The sequence below is a fragment of the Bidens hawaiensis genome, unplaced genomic scaffold, assembly GCF_021521415.1.
Source record: "Bidens hawaiensis isolate Kalapana, Puna unplaced genomic scaffold, B.hawaiensis_p1.1 tig00013810_1, whole genome shotgun sequence".
Taxonomy (NCBI): Eukaryota; Viridiplantae; Streptophyta; class Magnoliopsida; order Asterales; family Asteraceae; genus Bidens; species Bidens hawaiensis.
Genome location: NW_027492181.1, coordinates 117,256 through 144,403, shown reverse-complemented (window position 1 = coordinate 144,403; position 27,148 = coordinate 117,256). Strand labels below are relative to the sequence as shown.

At 36.3% G+C, this 27,148-nt stretch overlaps 6 protein-coding genes across 6 annotated transcripts; all 6 read left to right on the top strand.

Annotated features, from left to right (window-relative positions):
* The first annotated feature begins 1,391 nt into the window (after positions 1 to 1,391).
* On the top strand, positions 1,392 to 3,813 carry LOC143545048 (FT-interacting protein 4-like). Its single transcript, XM_077037001.1, has one exon. The coding sequence runs from the start codon at positions 1,392 to 1,394 to the stop codon at positions 3,762 to 3,764; it is 2,373 nt and encodes a 790-aa protein (XP_076893116.1). The 3' UTR covers positions 3,765 to 3,813.
* A 4,517-nt stretch (positions 3,814 to 8,330) lies between these two features.
* LOC143545047 (oxoglutarate-dependent flavonoid 7-O-demethylase 1-like) lies at positions 8,331 to 11,091 on the top strand. Its single transcript, XM_077037000.1, has 4 exons — positions 8,331 to 8,590; positions 9,291 to 9,538; positions 10,217 to 10,541; positions 10,763 to 11,091. Exons 1-4 carry the CDS (start codon positions 8,354 to 8,356, stop codon positions 11,024 to 11,026), a joined length of 1,074 nt encoding a protein of 357 aa, XP_076893115.1. The 5' UTR covers positions 8,331 to 8,353; the 3' UTR covers positions 11,027 to 11,091.
* Positions 11,092 to 12,938: 1,847 nt separating this feature from the next.
* Positions 12,939 to 16,833, top strand: LOC143545071 (putative amidase At4g34880). The gene is made up of 5 exons (XM_077037019.1): positions 12,939 to 13,457; positions 14,450 to 14,664; positions 14,731 to 14,976; positions 15,069 to 15,264; positions 16,403 to 16,833. Exons 1-5 carry the CDS (start codon positions 12,939 to 12,941, stop codon positions 16,757 to 16,759), a joined length of 1,533 nt encoding a protein of 510 aa, XP_076893134.1. The 3' UTR covers positions 16,760 to 16,833.
* Positions 16,834 to 17,011: 178 nt separating this feature from the next.
* On the top strand, positions 17,012 to 19,914 carry LOC143545046 (protein SRG1-like). The gene is made up of 3 exons (XM_077036999.1): positions 17,012 to 17,471; positions 18,568 to 18,815; positions 19,350 to 19,914. Exons 1-3 carry the CDS (start codon positions 17,235 to 17,237, stop codon positions 19,633 to 19,635), a joined length of 771 nt encoding a protein of 256 aa, XP_076893114.1. The 5' UTR covers positions 17,012 to 17,234; the 3' UTR covers positions 19,636 to 19,914.
* Positions 19,915 to 21,180: 1,266 nt separating this feature from the next.
* On the top strand, positions 21,181 to 23,573 carry LOC143545070 (large ribosomal subunit protein eL6-like). The gene is made up of 5 exons (XM_077037018.1): positions 21,181 to 21,240; positions 22,145 to 22,406; positions 22,502 to 22,608; positions 23,002 to 23,183; positions 23,278 to 23,573. The coding sequence occupies exons 2-5, from the start codon at positions 22,150 to 22,152 to the stop codon at positions 23,431 to 23,433; spliced, it is 702 nt and encodes a 233-aa protein (XP_076893133.1). The 5' UTR covers positions 21,181 to 21,240; positions 22,145 to 22,149; the 3' UTR covers positions 23,434 to 23,573.
* Positions 23,574 to 25,547: 1,974 nt separating this feature from the next.
* Positions 25,548 to 26,798, top strand: LOC143545045 (polygalacturonase inhibitor 2-like). Its single transcript, XM_077036998.1, has one exon. It carries the CDS (start codon positions 25,638 to 25,640, stop codon positions 26,628 to 26,630), a length of 993 nt encoding a protein of 330 aa, XP_076893113.1. The 5' UTR covers positions 25,548 to 25,637; the 3' UTR covers positions 26,631 to 26,798.
* Positions 26,799 to 27,148: the final 350 nt, after the last annotated feature.

Below are 27,148 nucleotides of genomic sequence, written 5' to 3'. Positions count from 1 at the left end.
TGCGTTTCAGCCCGTAGTGTTAATGTTTTACTTACAAAATAAACAATTAAGATCCCTACATATTTTACTAATTGTTTGATACGTGCGTATAATCATGTTATCATGTAACAAATATTAGTGAATACATATGTAATATTTGACAGCCAAATAAAGGGTTTATACATGTGAGGTTGATAGTTGGTTATTCGTTATAAGTTATAACTAATATACAATAAATATACTTTATTATTCTTTTTAAAAAGATCTTAAACACAGTTTTTAGGCTAATGTTTTAAACTGAAAAATCGAACATCAGTAACATGCCTTGGTCCATTCTAGCTAGCTAAGTAACATGTCTCGACCCATCTTGACCCGCTAATAGTAATCCTTGTCAAGATTCTTTGAATGTGCCCGGTTTGGCATGTCCTTGAGTTTAGACATACCTAAAAGAACCTTAAGATTAAAAAACTATCTAAACCTTCACGTTAATAATGACGCGAATTGTGATTGTCTGGTTTACATATAGTTGATCTGAAATATCAAAAGAGGGATCGTCCTCAAACTAGTATAATCTAAAGACTTAAGAGCTTTAAGATTTTGCTTTGAAAATAAATAAATCAAAAATCTTTTTACCATACGTTAAATATTGCATACATTTATCAGTACAAATGAATCAAACAGCTAGTGAGCTACTCAATATCGGCTCGTGAAAATGATCTATCGAGCCGAGCTTCACTTATCGAGTTCGAGCCGGATCGTGAGGCTAAATAAGCCTTTTATTTATATAATTTTTTAAAATATTGAATATTTATTAATTAATGTATATAATATATATTGCGTTATACATAAAACCAAAATTGAAAAAAATGATAAAAATAATTATAAATATATAAAGTGTATTTAGCAAACAAGTCGAGCTCAAGCTTGAAAGAATATTCGTGAGCCAAACTTAAGCTTTAAAAATTAAGCTTCTAATGAGTCAAACTTAAGCTCGAGTTTTGTGTAAATTAACAAGCTATTGGCATTCAATAAACAAATCTTTAGAAATAAAGAATTAAAAGTGAAATTCATAGTAAGCAGTTATAACTGTTTCTCTTTACATATCTTCCTGACACTCTATGATTATGATTATTCTCTGCAGAATTACTGTTAATGGTACACACTCTTCATCACCATTGCAATATCTCATACAATTAATTACTCTGTATCATTACATTCCCCTTATTCTTCCTCAATTTCCTTATCTTCTTTATCTCAATTTAATCACTCAACGGTTACAATTTCAAAATCTTGATCTCAACCCACATCCCCTGTTTATCGGATTACCCACAACCGCCTGTAACGGCTCTGCATTTATAAAACCCACTTCAATCTCATCCCAATTTCACTTCCAAACACACTCATTTCCTTCAATGGCGAGACACAATCAAAACCAAAGCCCGAATCAAAACCAAACCCAGAACAGTAATAATGTGGCTCCTGATGAGTTCAATTTACGCGAAACCCGTCCAAGCTTAGGCGGCGGACGGGTTCCGGGTAACGAAAGATTCGGGATCGCATTTGATCTCGTGGAGCAAATGCATTACTTGTATATTCGAATTGTCAAAGCGAGGGATTTACCGCCAAAACAAGGTAATCCCGAGAATACCCCTGATGCTTACGTTGAGATTAAGCTCGGTAACTTCATTGCTTGCACTAATCATTTCGAAAAGAACCCGAACCCCGAATGGAACCAAGTGTTTGCATTCGCAAAGGATCGGATTCAGTCGTTGACAATCGAGTTAATGGTTAGAAATAAGGATGTGGGTGAGGATGAAGACAGCTCAATTGGCGGGCTTTCGTTTGACATCACTGAGCTCCCGGTTCGGGTCCCGCCCGACAGCGCGTTGGCGGCGCAATGGTACCGGTTGGAGAATGTGAGTGGCGGGGAGTTAATGGTTGCGGTTTGGATGGGGACTCAAGCCGACGAGGCGTTCCCCGATTCGTGGCATTTCGATTCGGTTTCTGTTGATGGTGATGGGGTTTCGAGTATTCGGTCCAAGGTGTATTTATCGCCTCGGCTTTGGTATGTTCGGGTTCATGTGATCGAGGCTCACGAGCTGCAACCGAATAGTAGTTATTATAACAGTAATAGACAGCCTGAGGTTTATGTCAAAGGCGCGGTTATGAATATGGTTTTGAGGACTAAGGTTTCTGGTAAACCGAGTTGGAATGAGGATTTGATGTTTGTTGTTGCCGAGCCGTTCGACGAACACTTGGTTTTATCGGTTGAGGAAAAGCTCGGGAATAAGGAAGAGACGGTCGGTAGATGCTCGATCCCTCTTCATAATGTCGAAAAACGAATGGATACCCGAGTCGTAAGTAGTAAATGGTTTAATCTTGAGAAACATACTCGAGGCGAAAACGGGGAGGTTAATGTAGTCGAGTTAAACAGTAAGATTCATATACGCGTGTGTTTGGATGGCGGGTATCATGTTTTAGACGAATTGACTCAGTATAGTAGCGATCTTCGGGCGACTCATCGGCTACTTGGGTCATCGAGCATTGGTGTGCTCGAATTGGGGATATTGAACGCTACCGGGTTAACCCCAGGGAAAGCGAGAAACGGGCATGGGGCGGTAGACGCGTATTGTGTAGCGAAATATGGGCAGAAATGGATCCGAACGCGAACCGTGATTGATTCGTTAAACCCGAAGTGGAACGAGCAGTATACGTGGGAGGTTTTCGATCCGTGTACGGTTATCACGATTGTCGTGTTCGATAATAATCATCTACAAGGGGTTGATAACGGGGGTGGGAGTAAGGATTTGAGAATTGGGAAAGTAAGAATTCGGTTATCGACACTTGAAGCGGATCGGGTGTACACGCATTCGTATCCATTGATCGCGTTACACCCGTCAGGTGTGAAAAAGATGGGGGAAATCCAGCTTGCGGTTCGGTTCACGTGCGTGTCGTTGATGAATTTTGTGCAAATGTACTCGCAACCGTTGTTACCGAATATGCATTACATTCACCCGTTAACGATGTTCCAACAAGACAGTTTGAGGCACCATGCGACTCAAATAATGGCAATGCGGTTGAACCGAGCCGAACCGCCTTTGAGGAAAGAGGTGGTCGATTACATGCTCGATGTGGGTTCGACTATGTGGAGTTTGAGGAAGAGTAAGGCTAACTATTGTCGGTTAATCGAGGTTCTGTCGGGTCTCGTGTGGTTTTGCAAATGGTTCTACCACATATGCGTATGGACTAACCCGGTTCTCACGGTTCTCGTGCACGTTTTCTTCTTGATCGTCGTGTACAACCCGCAAATGATTTTTAGTTTTATGTTTCTTTACATGTTCATTATCGGCGTTTCTAGGTATCGGTCGCGGGCCCGACACCCGCCTCATATGGATATAAAGTTATCTTATGCGGATAGATTGAACGGTGACGAACTCGATGAAGAATTCGACTCGTTTCCAAGTTCGAAACATGGTGAGGCGTTGAAGTTGAGGTATGACCGGCTTAGAAGTGTGGGGGCCCGGATTCAGAGCTTGATTGGTGACGTGGCGACTCAAGGGGAGCGGGTTCAGAATCTGGTGACGTGGCGGGACCCGCGAGCCACGGGTATGTTTTTGGTGTTTTGTTTTGTGATGGCGATTGTGCTCTATATGGTCCCGGTTAGAGGGGTTGTGGTGGCGGCCGGGTTGTTTGTGATGAGGCATCCTAGTTTAAGGAACCGGCTACCTTCGGTACCGATGAACTTCTTTAGGAGGTTGCCGGCGAGAACTGATGGGTTGTTGTGATAACTTGATATTGTTATCGGTTAATTTCATATAGTCGTTGTCTGATATTAAGTTTATAAGATGTTGATCACGGACTAGGTTTATGAGATGGCTAGTTTTGTTTTATGTTTATAATAACTATAAAATCCCACTGTTTATTACTTTGTTTGGACCCAATATGTTATTTACAAACTGATGTTTCAAAAAGTTGTGCTGAGCAAATTGGACGGAGTAGATCCAAACCGGACCAATATATGTGTTGGTTGGTATATGTTTATGTAAAAATGTTAACCAAATAATGTTTCAAAAACTTGGGAAACCGGACCTACACTATATGTGTTGGCTGGTACTTAGTTCGGTTAAAACAATTTTTTTGATTTCAGGCTTGGGCTAGGCCCTAGGGTTTGGGCTTCGGCTTGCACCGAGAAAAGAGAGAGTTGGGAGAATTGTGATATGGGCAAGATGACAGAAGTTCGATTAAAGACTTGGCGGTTGTGGGAGATTATCTCGTCATCTTGTTGATGAGGGTAAAAATTGGAATTGAAATATGAATATGACAATGATCTATTCTTTTCTCTTCAAATATTTCCAAATAGGTTATAAACCCGTGTGATACACGGGACTGAGTACAAAAATTATGAAATTAAGAAAAATCTATAATAAATAACATATATTATATTTCATAATATTTTATTGAGAAATTGTGTATTAATTTTATATTTACAATATGCAAACTTGTAACACCAAACACAAATAACAAATCTCAAAAAACTTCTTAAAGTAACAGATAATAAAGAGCAGATTTATGTGATCAAACTTCCAATACTTAATTTCCAAATTTTTCTCTTTATACATTGCTTCCACCTTTTACATGAATGTTTTTTTTATATTTGATCATTTTTTGTCCCGAATTCATAGTACTCATCTAATTAATTATAACACATCTCGTAGCATCTGCTTAAAATAGCTAAAAGCCCAATGAATATCTCGTAGTAAGGAGGTGTTTGGGAATTGGGATTCCTTATTTAACCTTATAACTTATATAATAAGTCATAAGTTACAAAATTGTCTTATAAACTCATAACCTTTAGCTTTCCCACACACCTTATAAGTTCTTATAAGTCATAAGGAGATAAAATAAGCAAATCCCAAACACCCCCTAAATAACAAAAAAATCTAAATATTACCAAAGACATGATAAACCTCTTTCTTGGAGTGCCATAAGTTTTTATATTGCATTATCAGCAAGCCAATAAATACCATGTGAATGCTCAAACCTGCGTGTATCGCTCCATAATACATTATAGCTGTCAGAAATAAAAAATTGTCACAAGTGTTATGAGGAGATCATCATATTTTTTCACTAAATCAGTCGCTCATGTTTAAAGTCTTTTATCTCTTAGTTGGTATAAGAATGGTAAAGCCGTAAAACAGTAGTAATTTCAATGAGGACATAAAAAAGTTCAATTTAGAATGTGATTCGTCTTGCTAATATTGCACAAAGGAGGTCAAGGTGGTGATCTCCGCTGAGGGAAATTTGCACAACACTGTGTGGAGAATAATAAAACTGTAAATAACTAAATAATATATATCGTTACACCACAATTATGATGCCACCGTTTATCCAGCCCTCATATGAAAAAAGATTAACGCGGTATAATGCAAAAAAGTAAGAAAGGAAAAGAAAAGAAATTTGCATATCATTTTTCAACATGGCAACATCTACCTTAAACACATCATTGTAACACATCTACCTTTAGTCCTCTGCAGCATGTCATTGTAATACTTGTAGTTGGAAATGACATCCAGTTTTTAACCTGATAACAAAGACAGAATAAGGTAAAAATTGCATTCTAAATACAACAGAAGATAGTGATAGATTTCAAATAGAATTCGTTATTTTTATAAATATTAACATATATAAAAAAAAGAGTAAAGAAACTAAAAGACCAAAACCAAGCAAAGGAAACAATGAGATACATAAATGTAATATGCTATATCCATATATCATAAATGTAAGAGCATATCACTATATCACTGAGTTAATGCAAATAATAAGCAAATGTATCTCTTTTTTGTCACAATCCCTTCTGCAAAAAGGATAATCAGGACCTGCTGCAAGCCTGCAATATACTCTGGATAATTGGACCTGCTGCATTGACATTAATAATAAGAGAGCTTACAAGAAGACATACCACAGCTTCTGAATTGTGTGGAAACTGGGAAGACACAAATTTTTCGTCATCCAAATTACTCAAATACCAAGTTCGATTCCTATTGAAATATGGATCAGAAATTAGTACATAAAAAGGGGAAAAAAAACACAACGGGGGTCAACCTGTGAATACGCGGGTTGTATTTAGGTTCACGTGTCTTAACTCTTAACTAATCTCATCTTTTCTTCAAAGTGAGGTTAGTTCCTATTTCAGTCTGAACCATGTTTTACCCGAACCAAACTGGACATTCTTAACGGGTTGTGTTTGGGTAGCGCGTTTGGGTTTATGTTTCTTAACTAACCTCATATTTCTTCATAAATAAGGTTAGCTCCTGTTTAGTTCTAAACTATTTTTGACCTGAACATTACTCAACCTTTCTCTTCATTAAAAAAACTACGCCATATTTGTTTATTTCCTTTCAAATTTTGTCTCTTCTTTCTAAATGTTAACTTGTAAACACAACATAATACCCGTCCAAATTTCAAACGAACTACAAATTTTTAATATGGTAAAGTAGCTGCTGGGTGGAGAATGATCCCCCATGAAAATGTGGCGGGTCTTGCCTCTAACGACAACACTGAGGAACACCAATTACAAAATAGTTTTAAACAATCCCAATCGAAATTTACTACGGTTGAGAAAGAAGTAACCTCCCAAATCATTATTAAAACTGGAAATAAAAAAAATGAATGCATCTGCGGGTATTGATGTTGGTCAATTCGTATTAGTTTGTTACAGTACGGGTAGTCGGTAAAAATTGTTAATCCCTAAAAATTATTTATTTTTTAATACAACTATGCCTTTAATAAAACTTATTATATATTAAACAAATCTAATCTAATCTAATCTAACTATACTAGTAAAAGAAAATAATGAGGATGACGTGGCAATCCCATATTTATTCTAGGCCTAATCTCTCTTCTCATTCATCCTACTTACCCATGGGTTATGAAGCAAAACCATATTGACAAATGGGTTATAATTTCCTTTCTAATTCTCTAATTTATCATCTCATTCATTTTAACTATCCATTTGTCATGGGCCAAAACAATTTTGGCAAATGGCTTATAATTTCATTTCCAATTTCTTATCTTATTTATCCTACATATCCATGGGTCATGGGACAAAACAGTTTTGAGAAATGAGTTATAATTTCTCTTTTGATCTTAGCGGGTTCTCTAATAAGGACACCGCCCCCCCCCCCCTTAAAGCCCAACATGTTGTGGCGAGTGCCTTATTTAGTGGAATCGTCAAGAGTTTAGAAGTGAAGTTTGATCTATCCCCTCGCCAAAAAGCGGTGTTTGAATGCCTTCGGGCTCCTCGGGCTCAGGATTTTCTAACGGCTATCCCCATTGAAGGATTAGGCCAACGTATGTCGGGTTTGGAGTATCGGGCTATCCTTAAGTACCGGTTAATGATCCCTATGTTCCCGGCGGATGAACCTTGCCCAATTTGTCGCAAGGTCTGTTTGGATTCTTTTGGTGACCATGCGGTGCATTGCAAAGAATTGCCTGGCTTTAATTACAGACATGATCTGGTTAGGGATGTTCTGTGTGATGTTCTTAAACGGGCAGGGATTTCTGCTAAAAAGGAGGCCCCTGTTAACTTTCTCACGGATCCTATTGAAGGGAGGTCTACTTTACGACCAGCTGATATTCTTGTGTTCGGGTGGGCAGGGGGGAAACACGCTTGTGTGGATCTTACAGGAGTGTCTCCTCTTGTTGGGCTCAGGGACCGTGGGTTTGTTGTGGGTCAGGCTGCGTTGAAGGCTGAATCGGGCAAAGTTGTTAAACACGAGAAAGCTTGTTTAGATAATCAACATGTCTTTCTACCATTTGCCTTTGATACATTTGGTTTTCTGGCTCCAGAGGCTGTGAAATTTTTGAGTAGGGTTCAGCGCGTCGTACACGGAACCTCTTCAGCTTCTAGGTCTCAAAGCTTCGTTTTTAGCAGGATTGGCTTTGCTGTTCAAAAGGGGGTTGCGGCGCAGCTTGTTGCCCGTTTGCCTGCCACTTTATTGTAATCGTTTTATAGTAAATTATATTTATCATAGTTATCCACGGGTAATTGAAACAATTTTTGCAAATGTTGTACATACAAAAATCAAATTTGTAAATTTGAGATTTTAGACTTCTTATTGTTTATACTATATATTTTATCTTCTTTTTACCTATAATTCTGTTCATTTCTTTTAGATAATGGATCATTAAATTTTTATTATTTGACAAATCCCGTGTAATACACGAGTTCAAAAGCTAGTAAATAAAATAATACACATGATGTGATATGGATGAGAACTACTTCTTTGGTTTTTTTAACTATATATACAACATAGATCGATGTAACATGAACATAGGATAAGACAGATTTAGTAGATTAAGATTTGTTCTTATTATGGAACACCACAAGATTAACTTTGGTAGATCACTAATTGTACCAAGTGTTCAAGAACTTGCTAAGCAGTCTATTACCAAGATCCCACCTCGGTATGTGCACCATAATCACCATCCTGCATCCGACGATGCACAGGCTCCATCAGTGCCAGTCATTGATCTTCACTGCTTGCTTGAAGGCTCTTCTACTGAACTCAACAACCTACATGCAGCTTCTAAAGAATGGGGCTTCTTCCAGGTCAGATTAATCTCTTTCTTGATATATAAAATATTAGTTTTATAGTTTCATAACTCTTTTATCAACAAGGTGTGAATTTCTGACACGACACGAATTCAAGTCGAATCTGTTTGTGTTAATTAACATGATGGGTTTGTGGGTTGACTTGATTAACCTATTTACCGAATAATTATTTTGTTAAATTTTGATTCATATTATAACTTTTAACTGTTTGTATATTTTTATGTCAAAATTTAAAATTTTGAATATAAATTGGAATAGTATTAGCATAATTGGTGCGAAAAATAAAAATAATATGTAAACTTAGAATTAGAAAGTATTAATATGTTTTTCCTCAGGTAAAACAGGTCATGTTAATGTCAACCCACAAATACACTAGTTGTGTTTGGCTCATGTGTGTGACATGATTTTCGGGTTTGTGTGAGCTTGTGTTCGTGTCTGGTTTTACCCACCAACCCACCAACGCAACCCGTTTAGCAGCCCTGGATTTTAGTTTAAAGTTATAATATGGATCACAGTAGGGGGTTTAGTGTGTGTGGGTGTAGTAATGGGACAAAGGGTGAGCCTTAGGCCTAGGCGCGAGTGCTATATTAAACATGTTTTAGACCGGTATAAGGCTAATTTAGGCTGGTTCCACGCCATTTTTAGACGTTTTCGACCAATTTTAGGACTAAAGAATTGGTTGATAAAAACAAAACAGGTTATAAACCATGGAATAAGTGAGTCTTTATTAGAGGATTTCAAGAGGGAAGTCTTGAACATGTTCAAGCTTCCAATGGAGGAGAAACTAAAGCTTTGGCAGGAAGAAGACAACCACGAAGGTTTCGGTCAGCTGTTTGTCGTATCCGAAGAGCAGAAGCTTGACTGGTCAGACATGTTTTACATAACCACTCTTCCACATAATCTCAGACAGCTCCAACTATTTCAGAAGTTGCCACTCATCCTCAGGTTCAACTTCTAGCTAAAACTTGACATTGTGCATTTTGAAACTCATTATTTGATATTAAATAACCGAAATCATACTTCTGGTTGTGATATAAAGCCAGTGTAAGCAAGACTCAAGCATGTGCATCAGTGCATGGATCGGTTTTGGGCTAATACTGAACCAAAAACGACGTTTTTAGGTTTTTGAAAACCATTCGTTTTCTGTTTGTTCAGTTTTCACAAAGGGTTTGGTTCGGTTACGGTTTATCATTTGGGTTTAAAAATTTTGGGCTGAAAAAAACTTGGTCCATAATAATGAGTTCGGCCTTGAATCGAGCCTAGATTTTTTTTATTTTTTATTTTTTGCTAATTACTGGTTAATTGATTATTACACATTTGGACTTGAAACATTTTAGTTACTCGGTACCATTTATTAATTTCTTATAAACTCCTTGAAATCGGTTTTTTGGTTTAGTTCGCTTTTTGGTTGATGCTAAACCAAAACTGAACCGAAAAATCAGTTATTTACACAACATAAAACCATATCGTTGTTTTACTTGGGTCCAGTTATTTCGGCCCGTTTACATCGGTTATTTTGGTTACCATTCAATTATTTCGGTTTCATGCACACCCACCGCACCATCTTTGAATTATCTATTTGACTCTTTGTGAATAAATTTAAATAAATATAAAAAACTGCAGGGAGAAGTTAGAAACTTACTGTAATGAAATGAAAAGGATAGCAATGTCAATATTGGATCAAATGGCCAAGGCTCTAGGGATGGACAAAGAGGAAATGAATGAGTTGTTTCAAGATGGTGTCCAATCAGTGAGAATAAATTATTATCCACCATGTCCCCAGCCCGAGATGGCGTTGGGATTCTCGCCTCATTCCGATGCAGATGCTTTAACAATCCTCTACCAGTTAAACGAAACTGCAGGCCTACAAATACGCAAAGATGGAAAATGGCTAACGGTTAAACCTCGACCGGATGCGTTGGTAGTCAACATCGGAGACATAATGGAGGTATTCAGTGACATAATTTTGGATAGGATACTTGTTAGATGTATGGAATTGATAACCTTTGGTGATAGCTCATTACTTAAAAGATGATGGACATTGTTCATTTTTTAAAATGGCCCGTTTTAACGTGTATTCATTTTTTTGTAACCTGTTCTGATCTCAACTGAAGTGGCCATTGTTTAAAACGACAATATGTACGTAATGGTGTGTACATGTGTTCACAGATTGTAAGTAATGGTGTGTACAAGAGCATAGAGCATCAAGCGATAGTGAACTCAAACAATGAGAGGATGTCAGTAGCAACATTCTACAGCTCAAGTATGGGTACGGATTTAGGCCCTGCGCGAAGCCTTGTTGAAAAACATAATGTAGCAAACTTCCAGAGAGTACCCCTCGAGACATACTTCAAAGAATTCTTTGCTAGAAAGCTTGATGGTAAATCATACTTGGATATTATGAAGCTTGAACGTTTTGACCACATTCCATAATTGGATTATAGCTTTAGTTGTTTTGACTGAGTATTCCCATAACTATGTTGCTATATTATGTTTGTTGCAAGTTTTCTTTTGGTATAAAAGACAAGTGAAATTGAGTTTTAAGCATCCAAAAGATAGAGAATTTGTAGTAGAAGAAAATTAATATATATATATATATATGAAGGTTAACGTACAAATGAAATTAACGTGCTAAACGTGAGAATCAAGTAGAGTAATTATATATACAAGTAGAGTAATTATGTAATTACATCATAGAGTAATTATGAAATTACTCTATGATAATTACCCACTTTCAACCTCCCACCTAATCGGCCAACTCTAAATTATGGTGAAACAAACCTCGTACAAAACATTTGTTCATGTGAGTTTGTTTGTTCTAAATGGAAAACAACAAGATTAACTTTGGTAGATCACTGATCGTACCAAGTGTTCAAGAGCTTGCAAAGCAATCTATGACCAAGATCCCACCGCGGTGTGTACGACATGATCACCATACTTTGATACGCGGTATTGTTGTAGTGTTGTACCACTAGTTGGAAAAATATTTCAATAGTTCAATACAATAACTAATGCGTAAATCACGTGGAAATGTTATTTTTCTTAACAACTTAAACAAGAAACTTTCAGACAATATAATATTCAAAAGTTAGTATACACTAGAAATTATCATTTAAAGATGGAAATATGTGTAAATTACCAAAGTTGTTCAAGTTGTATGTAATTGTACGTCTGAGCTGTATGTTGGATTTAATAACCATACGTGTTATAAGTGTATGTGTTTAAATTAGGGGTGTCAAACGTGTCGGGTTGGCAGGTTGGCGGGTTAACAGGTTGCGGGTTGGCAGGTTGAAATGTGCAACCCGAACCCGACCCATATTATTATTCGTGTCAAATATGTCAACCTTAACCCGCACACACATAAATTCGGGTCGACCCGAATACGACCCGTTTTAACCTATATTTTTTAAACAAGTTAGTTTATATAATCAGATATACAAATTATAATAAATTCAAACCATATATTGTAAAATTCAAATGAAATTTAAGCATGAGTCGATTTAGATATAGATGGACTTGACGATATGTTCATGCATATTGGTGAATGGATAGAAAAAATGAGTCTTGGGTAATGAAATTTTGGTTGAGAACTTAAAAGTGTCGTTCACGAAAAATAGAATTTAAGAGAAGACCTAAAAAGGTAATATGGTAAATGAAAAATAATTAAATTCTTTAACACATTTTAAAACTAAAAAGGGAATATAAAATTAATTTTAAGATATCTATAATTAAACGGGTTAACGGGTCAACCCGTTTTTATACAGGTCAACCCGAACCCGGCCCGTTTGTAAAACGGGTCGTGTTAGCCGACCCAAAACCTGTTTTTTTCGTGTCGGGTTCGGGTTGGGTTTCGGGTCGTGTCAAGAATTGACACCCCTAGTTTAAATTATATTTATTTCCATATCAAGTACTTGTTTTTTCCGCCAATCTAGTTTTGCTTAACTGAGCTTCTCTTTACTTTTGAGTTTATGGATGATCTTCTTGTGTTTGGGCATCGTTGGCCTTTCTTGCTTCATTCTTTCGATGCTCGTCTGGTGCCAGTTTTGATTCCGCATCCGTTATCCTTGTATGAAAACCCGGTCACTAACTTGGGAATCTCTGCTGATTCTTGGTCAATCCGGCCTCGGCTACATAACGAGGCCCTCGTCAACATTTCTAATCATCGATTATCATATCTTCATATACATTGTTACTGCCCAAACCCATACCCGGTTAATAAAGCCTATCACACAAACCCATAAAAAATTTTCAAAAGCAATACCAGTTTAAAATATTTCGGGTTTCGGTAAGTTCTACTCCTCTTCCTTCCTTAATCAACAAGAAGACGAAGACGAAGACGATGAGGATGACACCAATGTTTCTACTAATTCTTGTTGTATTCCAGAACAGCATAATCATCACCATTGCAACCTCCAAATTCACCATACCAGACGCAACAATCCTCCAAATTCAATCAGCTTTCACTCACAACCACCTTACATCCAAACAACTAGTCCAATTCTACCTCACCCAGATTCAAAAACTCAATCCCATCTACAAAGCCGTAATCGAAATCAACCCAGATGCACTTGTTCAAGCTAAAACAGCTGATCAACAACGCTATAACAAAACCCCAATTTCAAACTCACCCTTACATGGTATCCCTGTGTTGGTGAAGGATAATATTGCCACCAAAGATAAGCTCAACACAACTGCGGGTTCTTACGCGCTTCTTGGCTCGGTCGTGGCTCGAGATGCCGGTGTGGTTAAGAAGCTGAGGGAAGCAGGGGCGATTATTCTTGGGAAAGCGAGTTTGAGTGAATGGGCGCATTTTAGAAGCTCAGATGCGCCTAGCGGGTGGAATGCCAGAGCTAAACAAGCAGTTGTAAGTTGATGCACACCAGGTGTTTGTGTAAATGCCTCAGTCAACATGACATTAGATGTAGATGTAGTAGTCAAAATGTTGTAAATTTCGGAATTAGTCGGCTATGAATCGGTGACCAGTCGCTAATCGGTGGCTTACCGATCCAAGTTCATGTAATTGGTCGCTATATTCGGTAGTCGGTAAAATTGGTCAAAATAGGTCTAAATTGGTCAAAACTGGTCAAAGCTGGTATCTTTGAAGTATTTGAAAATTTATGCTCATTTTGAAAAATTATATATACTATTAATTTACATGGTTTGGTATTGCGATCACGTGATTGGACCACATGGCGGCACTGGTTGGTCCTTTCTTTAGATGTATCTTTTTTTTTGTTTGAAGTTAGTTTATGTTATTTTTTAGGACCGATTGGATTCATGTTGGTTCTCCGAGGCAACGCGTTTACCGTGACTTTTTTTAAATATGTAGGATTTTTTTTAAAGCATTTCTTTTTTTGTTTTAAATTATTTTATGTTTGACCTTGGCAAACCGTGGGTTTTTTATGTCAGTTCGCCGTGATTTTTTTTCTTTTAAATATGTAGGTATTTTTATTATTCCAATATGTTAGTTTGTTGTATTTGGGCGTTGATGAATTTATTTTTGGGTTTAGTTTTGGTGTTGAAATCCGATGCTCAGCGAATTCATGTTGACTTGCAGCCGTACTGCATGGGTTTTACCAACCGACTGAATTTCATCTTAAATATGTTTTCTTATTATAAGTTATACGAGTGCTAATAATCTTCTGTATGTTTCCTTTTTTTGGTTTATTGTCGTTAACGCTACGAACAGTCACTACACCGCCGCAATGCGGCGGATAGAAACCTAGTTACCTTTAACTGCCAATCTATTAAATGCTAGTTGGTACCCCAACGCGTGACTAGCGCCTAGCAAGTTCTACAACACTATTAAATCGGCTACATTGAAATTGTGTTTAAAAATTTCTGAAATCTATGCAGAACCCATATGTAGCAAGTGTTGATCCATGTGGTTCAAGCACGGGATCGGCTATATCAGTTGCAACAAACATGGTTACTGTATCACTGGGCACAGAAACAGATGGGTCAATCCTATGTCCTTCAAGTAATAACTCAGTTGTCGGGATCAAACCCACCGTAGGCCTCACAAGCCGATCAGGAGTCGTTCCAATTTCCCCCAGGCAGGACACAGTCGGGTAAGTCTACAATAATAATAATATTCTAACCTTCCATTTAAGTTTGCTAACCGTTTTGCAACACAGACCAATGTGCAGGACTGTTTCAGATGCTGTGTATGTTCTTGATGCCATTGTCGGTTTTGATAAATATGATGCCAGTGCAACCCAGAAAGCTTCAAAGTATATTCCAAAAGATGGTTATTTAAAGCACCTAAATTCAAGTGGACTCAAAGGAAAAAGATTAGGGGTTGTGAGGGATTATTACTACTTTGGATTTGGTAATGACACTGAAACCTTGAATAAGTTTGAGAAACATTTCAAAATATTAAGGTAACCATTTAAACGTATTTCGCTGTTCGTTTTTCTTTCGTCTTTAAAATATATTTTTAAAGTTTATATTGTGTAATTTTGCATGAAACAAGGCGAAATGGGGCTATCTTGGTTGAAAATTTGAAAATGATTGACTTTGAACGTATCCTTTCAATGGCTAGTGATGAGGATATAGCACTAACAGCAGAATTTAAGTCGGCTTTGAATGCTTATTTAAAGAAGCTTGTGGCTTCACCTGTGCGATCTTTAGCGGATGTCATAGCCTTTAATAAGAAGCATGCCCATTTGGTGAGTAAAGACCACACCTTGACCAATTGACCTTGTGTATTATTATTCAAGAATAACCTTCAGGGGTGGTGTAGTGGTAAAATAAGGGTGTAAACGAGCTGAGCTCAGCCAAAGCTTGACCAGGCTCGAACTCTGCTTGGTTAACTTACGAAAGCTCGATCTCGTGCTCGACTTATTTAAAGCTCAATTTCTAAAGCTTGACTTGTGAGTAGCTTTTTGAGCTCGGTTCGTTTATTGTCTGTAAATTATTATATATACATTTATAATTATACACACACACACACATATAGGGTTTGGATCAAATACAAATGAAATTAACGTGCTAAATGTGAGAATCAAGTAGAGTAATTATATGTACATTTATACACGTAGAGTAACTATGTAATTACATCATAGAGTAATTACATAATTACTTTATGATGTAATTACCTAAACTACCCTTTTCTTATTTATATCAATGTCTTTCAAGTTTTATTAATTACAAATTTACAATAAATGCAATAATGTTTCAACCATTGATTAATGATCTAATGGTTGAGATCACTTTTCGCTATAAAAATCACTTCTGAAATGAACCTGATCCTATATATATATATATATGCATATGTGTGTATTCTAATTATAGTTTTTATTATAAAACACAATATAATTTGTTTAATTGTTTTATCATAGTTTATATATAATAAAATATATTATCTAAATATATATCTAGTATATTAATAGAAGTTTCAGGGTCGCAGGCCAGCTCGAGCTCGATTAGTGAAGCCTGAGCCCCGTTCACGTCCCGGCACAATTATATTATAATTTTTATATAAAACATTTTATATTATATTTACTTATATTTATCATAGTTTGTATGTAAAGAATAGACTCATTTAGGCTCGCACCAGCTCAAGCTCGATAAGTGAAGCTCGAGCTCATTTATTAAACATGTTTATTGTTAGGCTTGAGCTTGTTTTGACTTGGCTTGAATCGAGCTCATGTATGGTTTGGCTGGTAAGCACTTGAGTAGTTGAGTCCCTCCTTGGTTAGTAGGGAATTGGTGGGGTTTTTCTGGTAATCGGTTCTCATGCTTATAAAGAATATAATTATTAAAGAACGGTTCTTCAAAGACCCATAATCATCACTCATGTTGCAGGAAAAGATCAAGGAGTACCCACAAGATTTGTTTTTGGCTGCTGAGAAGATGAATGGTACAAGCAAGTTAGAGAAGGAAGCATTAATAAATTTGAAAAAAGCATCAAAATTAGGGTTTGAAAAGTTGATGAATGATAACAACCTGGACGCGCTAGTAACACCAAAATCAAGCGGTTCTAGTGCTCTTGCGATCGGGGGATATCCAGGAATCATTGTGCCAGCTGGGTATGATAAAAGCGGGGCTCCTTATGGTATTTGCTTTGGAGGTTTAAAGGGTTCAGAGCCAACATTGATAGAGATTGCATATGGGTTTGAACAAGCAACTAAATTCAGAAAGCCACCTCCTATCAAGATTTAATTGTGAGTAATGTAGATATTGTAGTTATCAATTATGATAGCACGTGGTTTGTATTATGCCTTTTTGTTGTATAACTAGCATTCTGGCAAGATAGAACCCGCTCGTTGTGGCGGGAGTAAAACATTTGTGTGTTTGATGAACTTGCTATTGTAAACAAAAGAGAAGATTCAAAAATATAGTCGTGAACTCGTGATATAACTAAATGGCCTAAAAGTTAAATTTAAAAGATAATATAAAAAACTAAAGAAGTCCAAAAATCCAACATCATATATCATGATAGTGGTGTATACTTGACTACTAAAATTGTATGGGTCTATATTTATTTTAAGGTTGAAACATTGTGGAGCAAACAAGTTTTGAAAATACCCTTTTATTTTTATCCTTTATATTTCATAGTTGAGAATATGAAAAGATGTAGCACCTTGAGTAGACTTAGCAGAGATCCTGTGGCTTTGTTCTTACATATTCTCTCTCTATGGAAAACCACAAGATTAACTTTGGTAGATCACTGATTGTACCAAGTGTTCAAGAACTTGCTAAGCGATCTATGACCAAGATCCCACCGCAGTATGTGCGCCATTATCACCATCCTGCATCCGATGATGCACGGGCTATGTCGGTGCCGGTCGTTGATCTTCATTGCTTGCTTGAAGGCTCTTGTACTGAGCTTGATAAGCTACATGCAGCTTCTAAAGAATGGGGCTTCTTCCAGGTCACTTTTGTTAATTAACTCATATGTTAGAAGCTAGTATTTGTTGCATGGAGATAAGAAGACACTGTAATCGACTAATTCACTATACTCCCCTCTACGTTAATTAAAGTTATCAATTAGACCCTTTTAGTTTGATTTAAATTTCAAATAATCATAGAGTTAAACATTCCATATTAGGCATTAATCATAACTAACTAAGTTGGGTATATAAGTCATGTGATTTAGTGTTCGATTAGTCAGTTGATGTATAAGTGTTTTTCTTTTTTTGTTGTTTACAAAATGTTTTTGTTTTCTTATTATAGTTAAATACATACTTTTGAGCTTAAATAATAATAAAAATGTTATCCGAGTTATCGTATTATTAAGTAATAAGTGTAAATAGTTTTACAATTCCATTAAGTAGACAAGTATGAATTAGTTTTACTCAACCCATTTTAACCCGTATTATTTTAGCACAACCAATTTGTGCCCTCGTTCATAAAAATTTTAGGAAAATACACCACTACAGTGACAACTTATTTTGTGACCAAGACGGTTGTGTCATGGTGGGTGAGTAGAGTGATGGTCGTTGTGTACTAGTGTTATTGGTAGAGGGGAGAGTAGTGATGTTCTAAAACTTAAAAGGGGGAGGGGGGGGGGGGGTTGAAAAAAATACAACCATAAAGACTAAAAGGGTCCGTTCAATGTTTCAATATTAGACTGAACTAATTAAAATGACTAAACCATTGGGACAAACCAAACTTATCTCAAACTACAATTAATAGAGTTTATTAATATTGAAGGAAATTTATCAACGCTAAAATAGAACCTTTTAAATGATGAATTTTGGCCTTGATGGTTGGGTCAAATTTGCCTATGGGGCCATGTAACTCCACTTGTAGCCGAATTTATATGCTTTTACATTGGTCTTTTCTATGTCATGTTTCCTTTTGTCTGGGTGGTTCAAGTAATGGTTTGCTAACTTTTAGATCGTATCAAAGTTTTATGCAAATAAAAACTAATATGCATTCCAAACCCATCAAATAATTGGGTAATTGAACCATACATGTTGGCACATGAGTAAGTAATTAGCTCATGTGATTGATGAAAATCACAGGTTATAAATCATGGAATAAGTGAGTCCTTATTAGAGGATTTCAAGAGGGAAATCTTAAACCTGTTCAAGCTTCCAATGGAGGAGAAGCTGAAGCTTTGGCAGGAAGAAGACAATCCTGAAGGTTTCGGTCAATTGTTTGTTATATCCGAGGAGCAAAAGCTTGACTGGTCAGACATGTTTTACATAACTACTCTTCCACATAATCTTAGACAAACCCAAATATTTCAGAAGTTGCCTCTCATTCTAAGGTTCATATTCTAGTTCTTTAATATTAGATAACTAAAATCAAATATTTTGTTTGGTAGAAAACTGATGAAATAAGATTCAAACATAATTCATCTATTGGGAATCAGGTACTTACCACTTCGTCATGTTGAAGTTATCTAATCAAGTCTACTTTTAAAAATAAATAGTTAGTCACGTAAATGGTCCTTGTGGTTTGACTGAAGTCATGCTTTTGGGAATTCATTTGTAAAAGTTGCAAGTTTGGGTTTCGGGGTTTTGATTTGTAACAAGTTTCAGGTTTTACGCTTAAGTTTTGTGGGTAAAATGGCCAAAATACCCATCCATAACCAAAAGGGCCATTTATGCAACAAACTCAATTTATAATTTTGGGACTATTTTTCTAATAAATCGAAATATTGTAAAAGAAACTTCTAGTAATGAGTGGGAGCAAATCTCGAACCTGAAATCTCTCCTGGAGGAGACTCAGGTGCTTACTACCATACCATCTCCGAATTATCTATTTAAGTATTTGTTAATACATTTAAATAAATATGTAGGGAGAAGTTAGAAGCCTATTATATTGAAATGAAGAGGGTAGCAATGGCAATATTGGGTCAAATGGCTAAGGCTCTAGAAATAGAGAAAGAGGAAATGAGTGAGTTATTTCAAGATGGTTTCCAATCAATGAGAATGAACTACTATCCACCATGTCCCCAACCCGAAATGGCGTTGGGGTTCTCGCCTCATTCTGATGCAGATGCTTTAACAATCCTCTACCAATTAAACGAAACTTCGGGCCTACAAATACGCAAAGATGGAAAATGGGTAACGGTTGAACCTTGACCGGATGCATTGGTAGTCAACATTGGAGACATAATGGAGGTAATTAGTAAGACAATTTTGGATTCTAGTTAGTTTTTGAAATGACTCGTTTCCCATTAGTATCCAACGTTGTCAAAACCTTTTTGATTTGAATCGAAACAATCACTTTTTAAAACGACTAGTGTGACCTAAACCCGTTTTGACTGGTTACCAACTTGACCCAGCGTACTCGTTTGGTGGCTTTTAACTAGTTTGACCCATTCATTCATCTCGATGTTTTTTTAAGCATTTTATAGGCTCTCAAAGTAGACAATGGGTGACTTTCAACCCGAGCTAAAAAAAAATTTCATTAGAAATAAATTGAATCTAACTGCCAACTCTAATTTGTTTTATTAGTTTGTTTTTGATAACTTTACGAGTTTTGTAGATTGTTAGTAATGGTGTGTACAAGAGCATAGAGCATCAAGCGACAGTGAACTCAAACAATGAGAGGATGTCAGTAGCAACATTCTATGTCTCAAATATGGATACAGAATTAGGCCCCGCGCGAACCCTTGTTGCACAACATAATGTTGCAAATTTTTGACGAGTTCCCACCAAGACATACTTAAAGGATTTTTTTGCTCAAAAGCTTGATGGCAAGTCATACTTAGATTTTTTGAAACTTTAATTGTTTGATGTAGTAAAACACATAATTGTGTTACAAATATTGTTACGTTATGTTATGTTAGTTACAAGCTTTCTTCTAGTATAAAACAAGTGAAATTTAGTATTTTTAAACGTCCAAAACATAGGAGTTTATGACAAAAGGAAATTTTGAAAATAGGATATGTTCCAAAAAATATACATTTAAGCCTTTAAGGAACCATTTTAATAACTAAAATATTAAAAGAAATTTTAAAGCAATATGTTAGGAGGACTTACATTTGCCTCACAAAAATATAAAAGGATTGTTGAAGCAATGTGTTATGAAGAGCTACACTTGTGTCACAAAAGTTTAGAATTTCATGTATAAAAAGAAAAACATATGATCTTTTCAGGGTAATAATATTTATAAAAGTTAATATTACTAGTAGTATTGGTATTCCAAAAAGTACATGTCAAATTTATGAAAGAAGATGGGACGAGTAAAATGATAGCCTCGTTTTCAACATTTTGCAACGCGTGCGTATCTAAAAAAGAAACGAAAATATAATCAATCACGGCTTTGGTAGATGGTACTTCGATCACAGACCATATATTTGAAGATCGAGATGCTTGATTTGTGTTGAAACGTTTGGTTTTGTTGGCTCGTCCCAGACTTCATTGGGCACGGCCTCAACGAGAAAGAAGGCGTACATGCCTAGTCGTGCTTGCACAACGAACCCATCGCTGGTAGCGAGCTGTTGTCGCTCGCCTAACGACTCCAAGGTAGAACGAAACCAGTAGACCATGATCATTAGTTGACCGATTAGCTGACTTTAGATTCTGAGAATATAATAACTCCACATCGTCTTTGTTGAGAAACAAAAGGGCTAGCCAGTGTAAGTAGGCCCAGACCATATATGAGGCCCATAGAGAATCATATATTAGGTTTCTCATCATTTCCCACTGCCGCCGCGTTTCACCGGACCAACTAAACTACTGGTAAACAGTTTCAACTGATTCAAACTATTATTATGAATTGTTTACCTAATCAATTGTGTTATATACATTATTACTCTATAATCTGTAACTGATTTCAATTCGAGTTTGCAACCATTCGATTTTGATTTCTAGGGTTTTGACTTTATATTAGAGTAAATAATCTGCGGATTCGATATTATCGTTTAAATCGTTCTTCGAATTCAACGAATTTGCGTTTTCCTGTAACAGCTTGATGTAGTTTAAGCTGAGATACAATAACAGTGGGTTTAACTTTAAATTAGTGATGTGCACTTTATAACGAATACAATTTTTATGTTTTCGGTATCGATTTTGGTATTTTTAATGGTAGGGTGCAAACGAGCTGAGCTGCTTGCGAGCTACTCGAGTTCGGCTCATGACAAAGTTTGATCGAGCTGAGTTTAAATGAGACCAAGCTCGAGCCTTTAAGCTTGTTTAATAAATGAGCCTGAGCTGCTTGCGAACCTAAATGAGGATGTTGTTTATATATAATTATTGCGTAACATATATAATGCTATTTGAAAATAATTAAATAAAATGTTATACATAAAATTGTAATTGATGAAAAATAAATATAAATGTATAAAAATCCATTAATAAAGAAGTAAACAAGTCGATCCCGACCCGAGCTTGAGTTTGAAATACTACTTGCGAGGCTGAGCTTTAGAAGTAGAGATCAAAACGAGCCGAGTTTGAGCTTTGTGTTAGTTAAACGAGTCTAGTTGAGCTTGGGCTTGGCTTGTTTTTACTCATAATCGGTACTGAACCAAATAAATGGTACGGTATTTGGTATATGGTTTCATATGTTTTTTTTATTTTTGGGTTTGGTATGGTACTGGTCTCATGCCTGCTTAAATTTACCATTTTATGTGCATTTTGAATGTAGAAACGATGGCACCGAAGGACAGAAAGCCACATGTTTGCAGGAATCCTGATTTGATCAGAGGTGTGGGGAAATACTCACGGTCCAAAATGTACCACAAAAGAGGGCTTTGGGCTATTAAGGCTAAGAACGGAGGTGTTTTTCCTAAACACGAGAAGCAAGCTGTTGCTGCTGCTCCGGTTGAGAAGCCACCAAAGTTTTATCCAGCTGATGATGTGAAGAAACCACTTGTTAACAAGCGCAAAGCCAGACCAACTAAGCTCAGGTATATGGTATACTAATTCTTGTATGTTAATGATGATCATGATGCGATTCATGTATTGTTTTAGTGGTTGATTGTTTGGTTGTTTGTTGTTTTAGGGCTAGCATTACTCCTGGAACTGTGTTGATTATCTTGGCTGGAAGATTCAAGGGAAAGAGGGTTGTTTTCTTGAAACAGCTTACTTCTGGATTGTTGCTGGTTACAGGTATCTTGTTTTTCTTTATATTTTGACGAAACATATTTATTTATATTTTTGTACGTTCATGTTTGCGTACATTTTTTTCTGTTTATTACATGTTTAGCCTGTTTATTACAACTCGCTAACCCGTTTATGATATGTTCAACGCGTCAACTTCGTTACAACTCATAGCTTGTTTGAGTTGTTTAGATAGTTGGGTTTAAGTGTTAAACGTGTTGTGTTTGCTTGCTGTTTGGGCTACACTGTTTCAAGTATTCATGAGATGATAGAATAGAAAGTATTTTTTAAGCTTATTTATACACTGGTGATTTTTTGTAATATTTGTTACACTTTTTCCATGGCTGTTTTTATTTGTTTCTCTCATTTTCTGCAATCATTGATTAACATTTTTCATTGCAGGCCCGTTTAAGATCAATGGTGTTCCTTTGAGGCGAGTGAACCAGTCATACGTTATCGCCACATCAACAAAGGTCGATCTTTCAGGGGTTAATGTGGAAAAGTTTGATGACAAATACTTTGGAAAGAAGGTCGAGAAGAAGAAGAAGAAAGGAGAGGATGAGTTTTTTGAAGCGGAGAAAGAGGTAAATAATTCATTTAAATATAGTTATTATTATTTTTTACTTTTTCATGTTTTTACATAACTGACATGGTTTTCGTTATTAATGCGCATTATAGGAAAAGAACACGCTTCCACAAGACAAGAAAGATGACCAGAAAACCGTTGATGCCGCATTGATTGCATGCATTGAGGCTGTTCCAGACCTGAAAAGCTATTTGGGAGCTAGATTCTCGCTCAAGGCTGGCATGAAGCCTCATGAGCTTGTGTTTTAAGGCAAGGATTAACGACTTTTGCTAGAATTTTTGTTTTCTTATTTGTGTCAAATGTTATCATATAGATCTAGTGAGATGCATTGTTTGTTTTGCTTTGTCTTGTGTTCAAGAATGACAATCAGATTCTTTTTTTCTATATGATTCGACTGTTCAAGTACAATGGAACATTTGCGAAATTTAAGTTTAACGTCAACATTGCGTTCAATGTGTGGGGCTTAAAAAGATAATAAATGGTTGGATGGTTAATAATTGAGGGTTCACCTACAATATACTTATACGGGGTACCCTAAGGGAAAACAATGTTGTACTCGCTTAGGGTATCCTACCCGATTATACATCTCTGAATGCCCCCCCCCCCCCCCCCTCTTCCTCTTAAATGAGTTGAGTCTGATTTATTTGATTTAATTTTGATCAAGACTTATGCTCTTGAAACTCAATTGAGCTAAGCTCACTTTGTGTTCCATTCTTTAAAGCTCGGCTCTTGGACAAAATTCTATTATGTAATATAGTAATAATTATTTTGGTACGAGTTTAGTGAAAAATGATGTATGAAAGTTAGGCCTGCTTTAATTTATGTTTTAGACTCAGCTTGAGTATTAAGGTTTAACTTGATTTGAGTTTGTAGTAAGTTGATTTAGAATAGTTTAGTGATAGTTTAAACAAAGTAATTATTGTTTTAACTTGGGTAGATAGTTTAGTGTGAGCTTATATTAACAATATAATCAGACTCTTAAATTTCAATTTTTTTTGTTTAGAACAATCTATTGCATAGTTTAGTGTGAGATTATATTATTTTGTTTATGTTTTTTGCTTGAATGCATGTTTTCTAATTTTGCTCATAATCATCCATGAGAGTGACATTGAGTTATGGAAGTAGATTTAGTCTTGACAACAAAGTGAATTATAAGTGTTGGACATGTTTGTATAGATTATTATATTGATTGAAACTAAAGTTTATTATGTGTGTAGAATTGCTACATCAAACTGTATTGTTGATATATCCAATTTAGCTAAACTTAAAATGTGAAATTCCAGTGCTGTGTGTGGAAGTGTAGATAATGTCTAGGGCCGTCCAAACCGCCCGTCGCTCGAACTCGCTCGCCGCTCGTTCGGAAATTGCTCGGAAAATGCTCGCTCGTTTTTTCGCTCGATTGAAAACGAGCCGCTCTGCTCGGTTCGGTTTGTAAACGAGCCAAGCAACGAGCAAAGGTCTGTTTGGTTCGGTTCGGTTCGGCTCGAATATTTTTAATATATTTTATATATAATTATGTATGAACAAATATATAAATATATAGACAAAACACATAAATATAAGCTTACAATTATTTTTACCCCTTAAAACTTTTCATATTTCGATAATTTTATAGTTTTATTTGTTCGATTCAAGATTTTAGAATACTTGAAGTTTGTTTACATGATCATTATATCTCAATTCAAACTTATTTTTAATAAAAACTTACAATATATTGCACATATGTCTAAAAACTACTAATTTATTTATAAAATATATTATTTACAGCCTTTAAATTTTTTTATTATTGAAAATATTAAAATGAAAAAGAAATAAATTATGCTCGAAATCGCTCGATGTTCGATCGAAAAATGCTCGATTCAATTTTGACTCGTTTCAGTTTTCACTCGGTTCGAATTTCAGCCGTTCGGTTCGGTTCCGTTGTAAAAGAGCCAAGCAACGAGCAAGCATTCGCTCGGTTCGGCTCGACTCGTCTCGTGAACAACCCTAATATTATTGTCTCCCACTTGATAATATGCGTGCCAGCAAATTAAACTAAACCCCCACTGGCTACAAATACATTGAATGGTCAATGTTTGACCATGATTTTATCTCCTTGGTATCCTTATCTTTATAATAAAATAGTATAGATTTTAAATAGTTATATGTATTGTTTATTCACTTGCATCATATTAACTAAACATGGAATATGCAGTTGAATTCCAAAAGAAGAAAGAACATAAACTAATCCGGTTTACGGTTAATTTCGGTTTGTTTTCGCCAGTTTTCTGTTCAGTTAACGTTCAACCCTATCAAGTATAACAAATTAAAATAACATAGAAAAGTCAAACTTTATAGTTCACCAATTTTGACTTGTTCCAACCTTACAACTCATCCATTAGCTCAAAATCCACACATATAAAGAGCTTCATCATCCATTTCAAATCCACAGCTATTATAATCATCACTAAATATGTCAATGCTACTTCTTTTACTTCTACTCTCTCCGGTGATCGTTATGGCGGAGCGTTGCCACCCCGATGACAAAGCCGCCATTCTAAAAATCAAAAACAGTTTCTCAAACGGCCCCCAACTATTGCCATGGACCGCAGATATCGATTGTTGCAGCAGATTTGATTGTGACGAGACCACAAACCGTGTCATTGACTTTTCCCTCACAAACACTGACCTCGCGGGTACAATTCCCGATGCAATTGGGGACTTAACGTACCTCAAAACCCTTCGCCTGCACAAAATGCCATTTCTTATAGGTGAAATCCCCCGAGCCATCACAAAACTCAAACATGTAACGTTTTTCGATATAAGTTGGACCAATGTGTCTGGCCACGTGCCTTCGTTTCTTTCCGAGCTTAAAAGTGTTATGTTTATCGATCTTTCGTTTAATAACTTATCAGGCCCAATCCCACCCTCACTAGCCACACTACCAAATATGATCGGGCTAGAACTTGGTCGAAACCGGCTCACTGGCTCAATCCCCGAGTCATTCGGTCACCTCACCTCACCGGCTTTACAAGGAATAGGTTTATCTCATAACATGTTATCGGGTGAAATCCCTAAATCTATCGGTAACATGATTATCTATAGGTTTGAGGTGTCAAGAAACAACTTGTCCGGTGATGCATCGATGTTGTTCGGCTCATGGAAGAACACAAGCGTGATCGACATCTCACGAAACAATTTTGAGTTTGATCTGTCACGAGTTAGTTTCATGGTTGACTCGTTGGTAACGTTGGATATATCGCATAATAAGATATATGGGGAGATACCATCTCAAATATTGGAAGTTTACATGTTACAAAGTCTTAATGTTAGTTATAATAGGTTATGTGGCAAGATTCCTTCACCTTGGAAACTAAAGTATCGATCAGAAGGCTTCGAATTCGATAACTCTTCGTTCGTACACAACAAATGTTTGTGTGGATCGCCATTACCTCAATGCAAATGATTGTCAAGAGTTCAAATAAGGAGTAACTGATTATAATGATTAAAAATAAAATGTATTTTAAGATTTTGTCTTGTATGTTTACATAATTGGCTCAAAGTTTAATATTGATCACTTTGAAAACATCAATAAGAGTTAATTTGGGACCAAAAGGTTTTTACACTGAACAAACCGTCTTGGGGATTTCGAATGTCCTGAACAAGTACTAAAAAATGGATCGTTACATTTAAATTTTTTTTCATAGATCCATCATAACTATGAGATATTACATACTTTAGTGCACTAACACAAAAGTGACCGAAACTTAATTAATTTATTAACTAGGTTAGAACCCGTATGATACACGGGTTAGTAAAAAATATATATGTAGAGGTTGGGTACCAAAAAGACCCAAATACCCTTAAGTACCACCCGCGGGTCACAGAGAATCCTCTTATAAGCCACCCGCGGGACACATGGACCACCCGCATATCACGAATGAGGAGGAATGTCCTCACAACACGCGCGGAAGCATCCTGGCA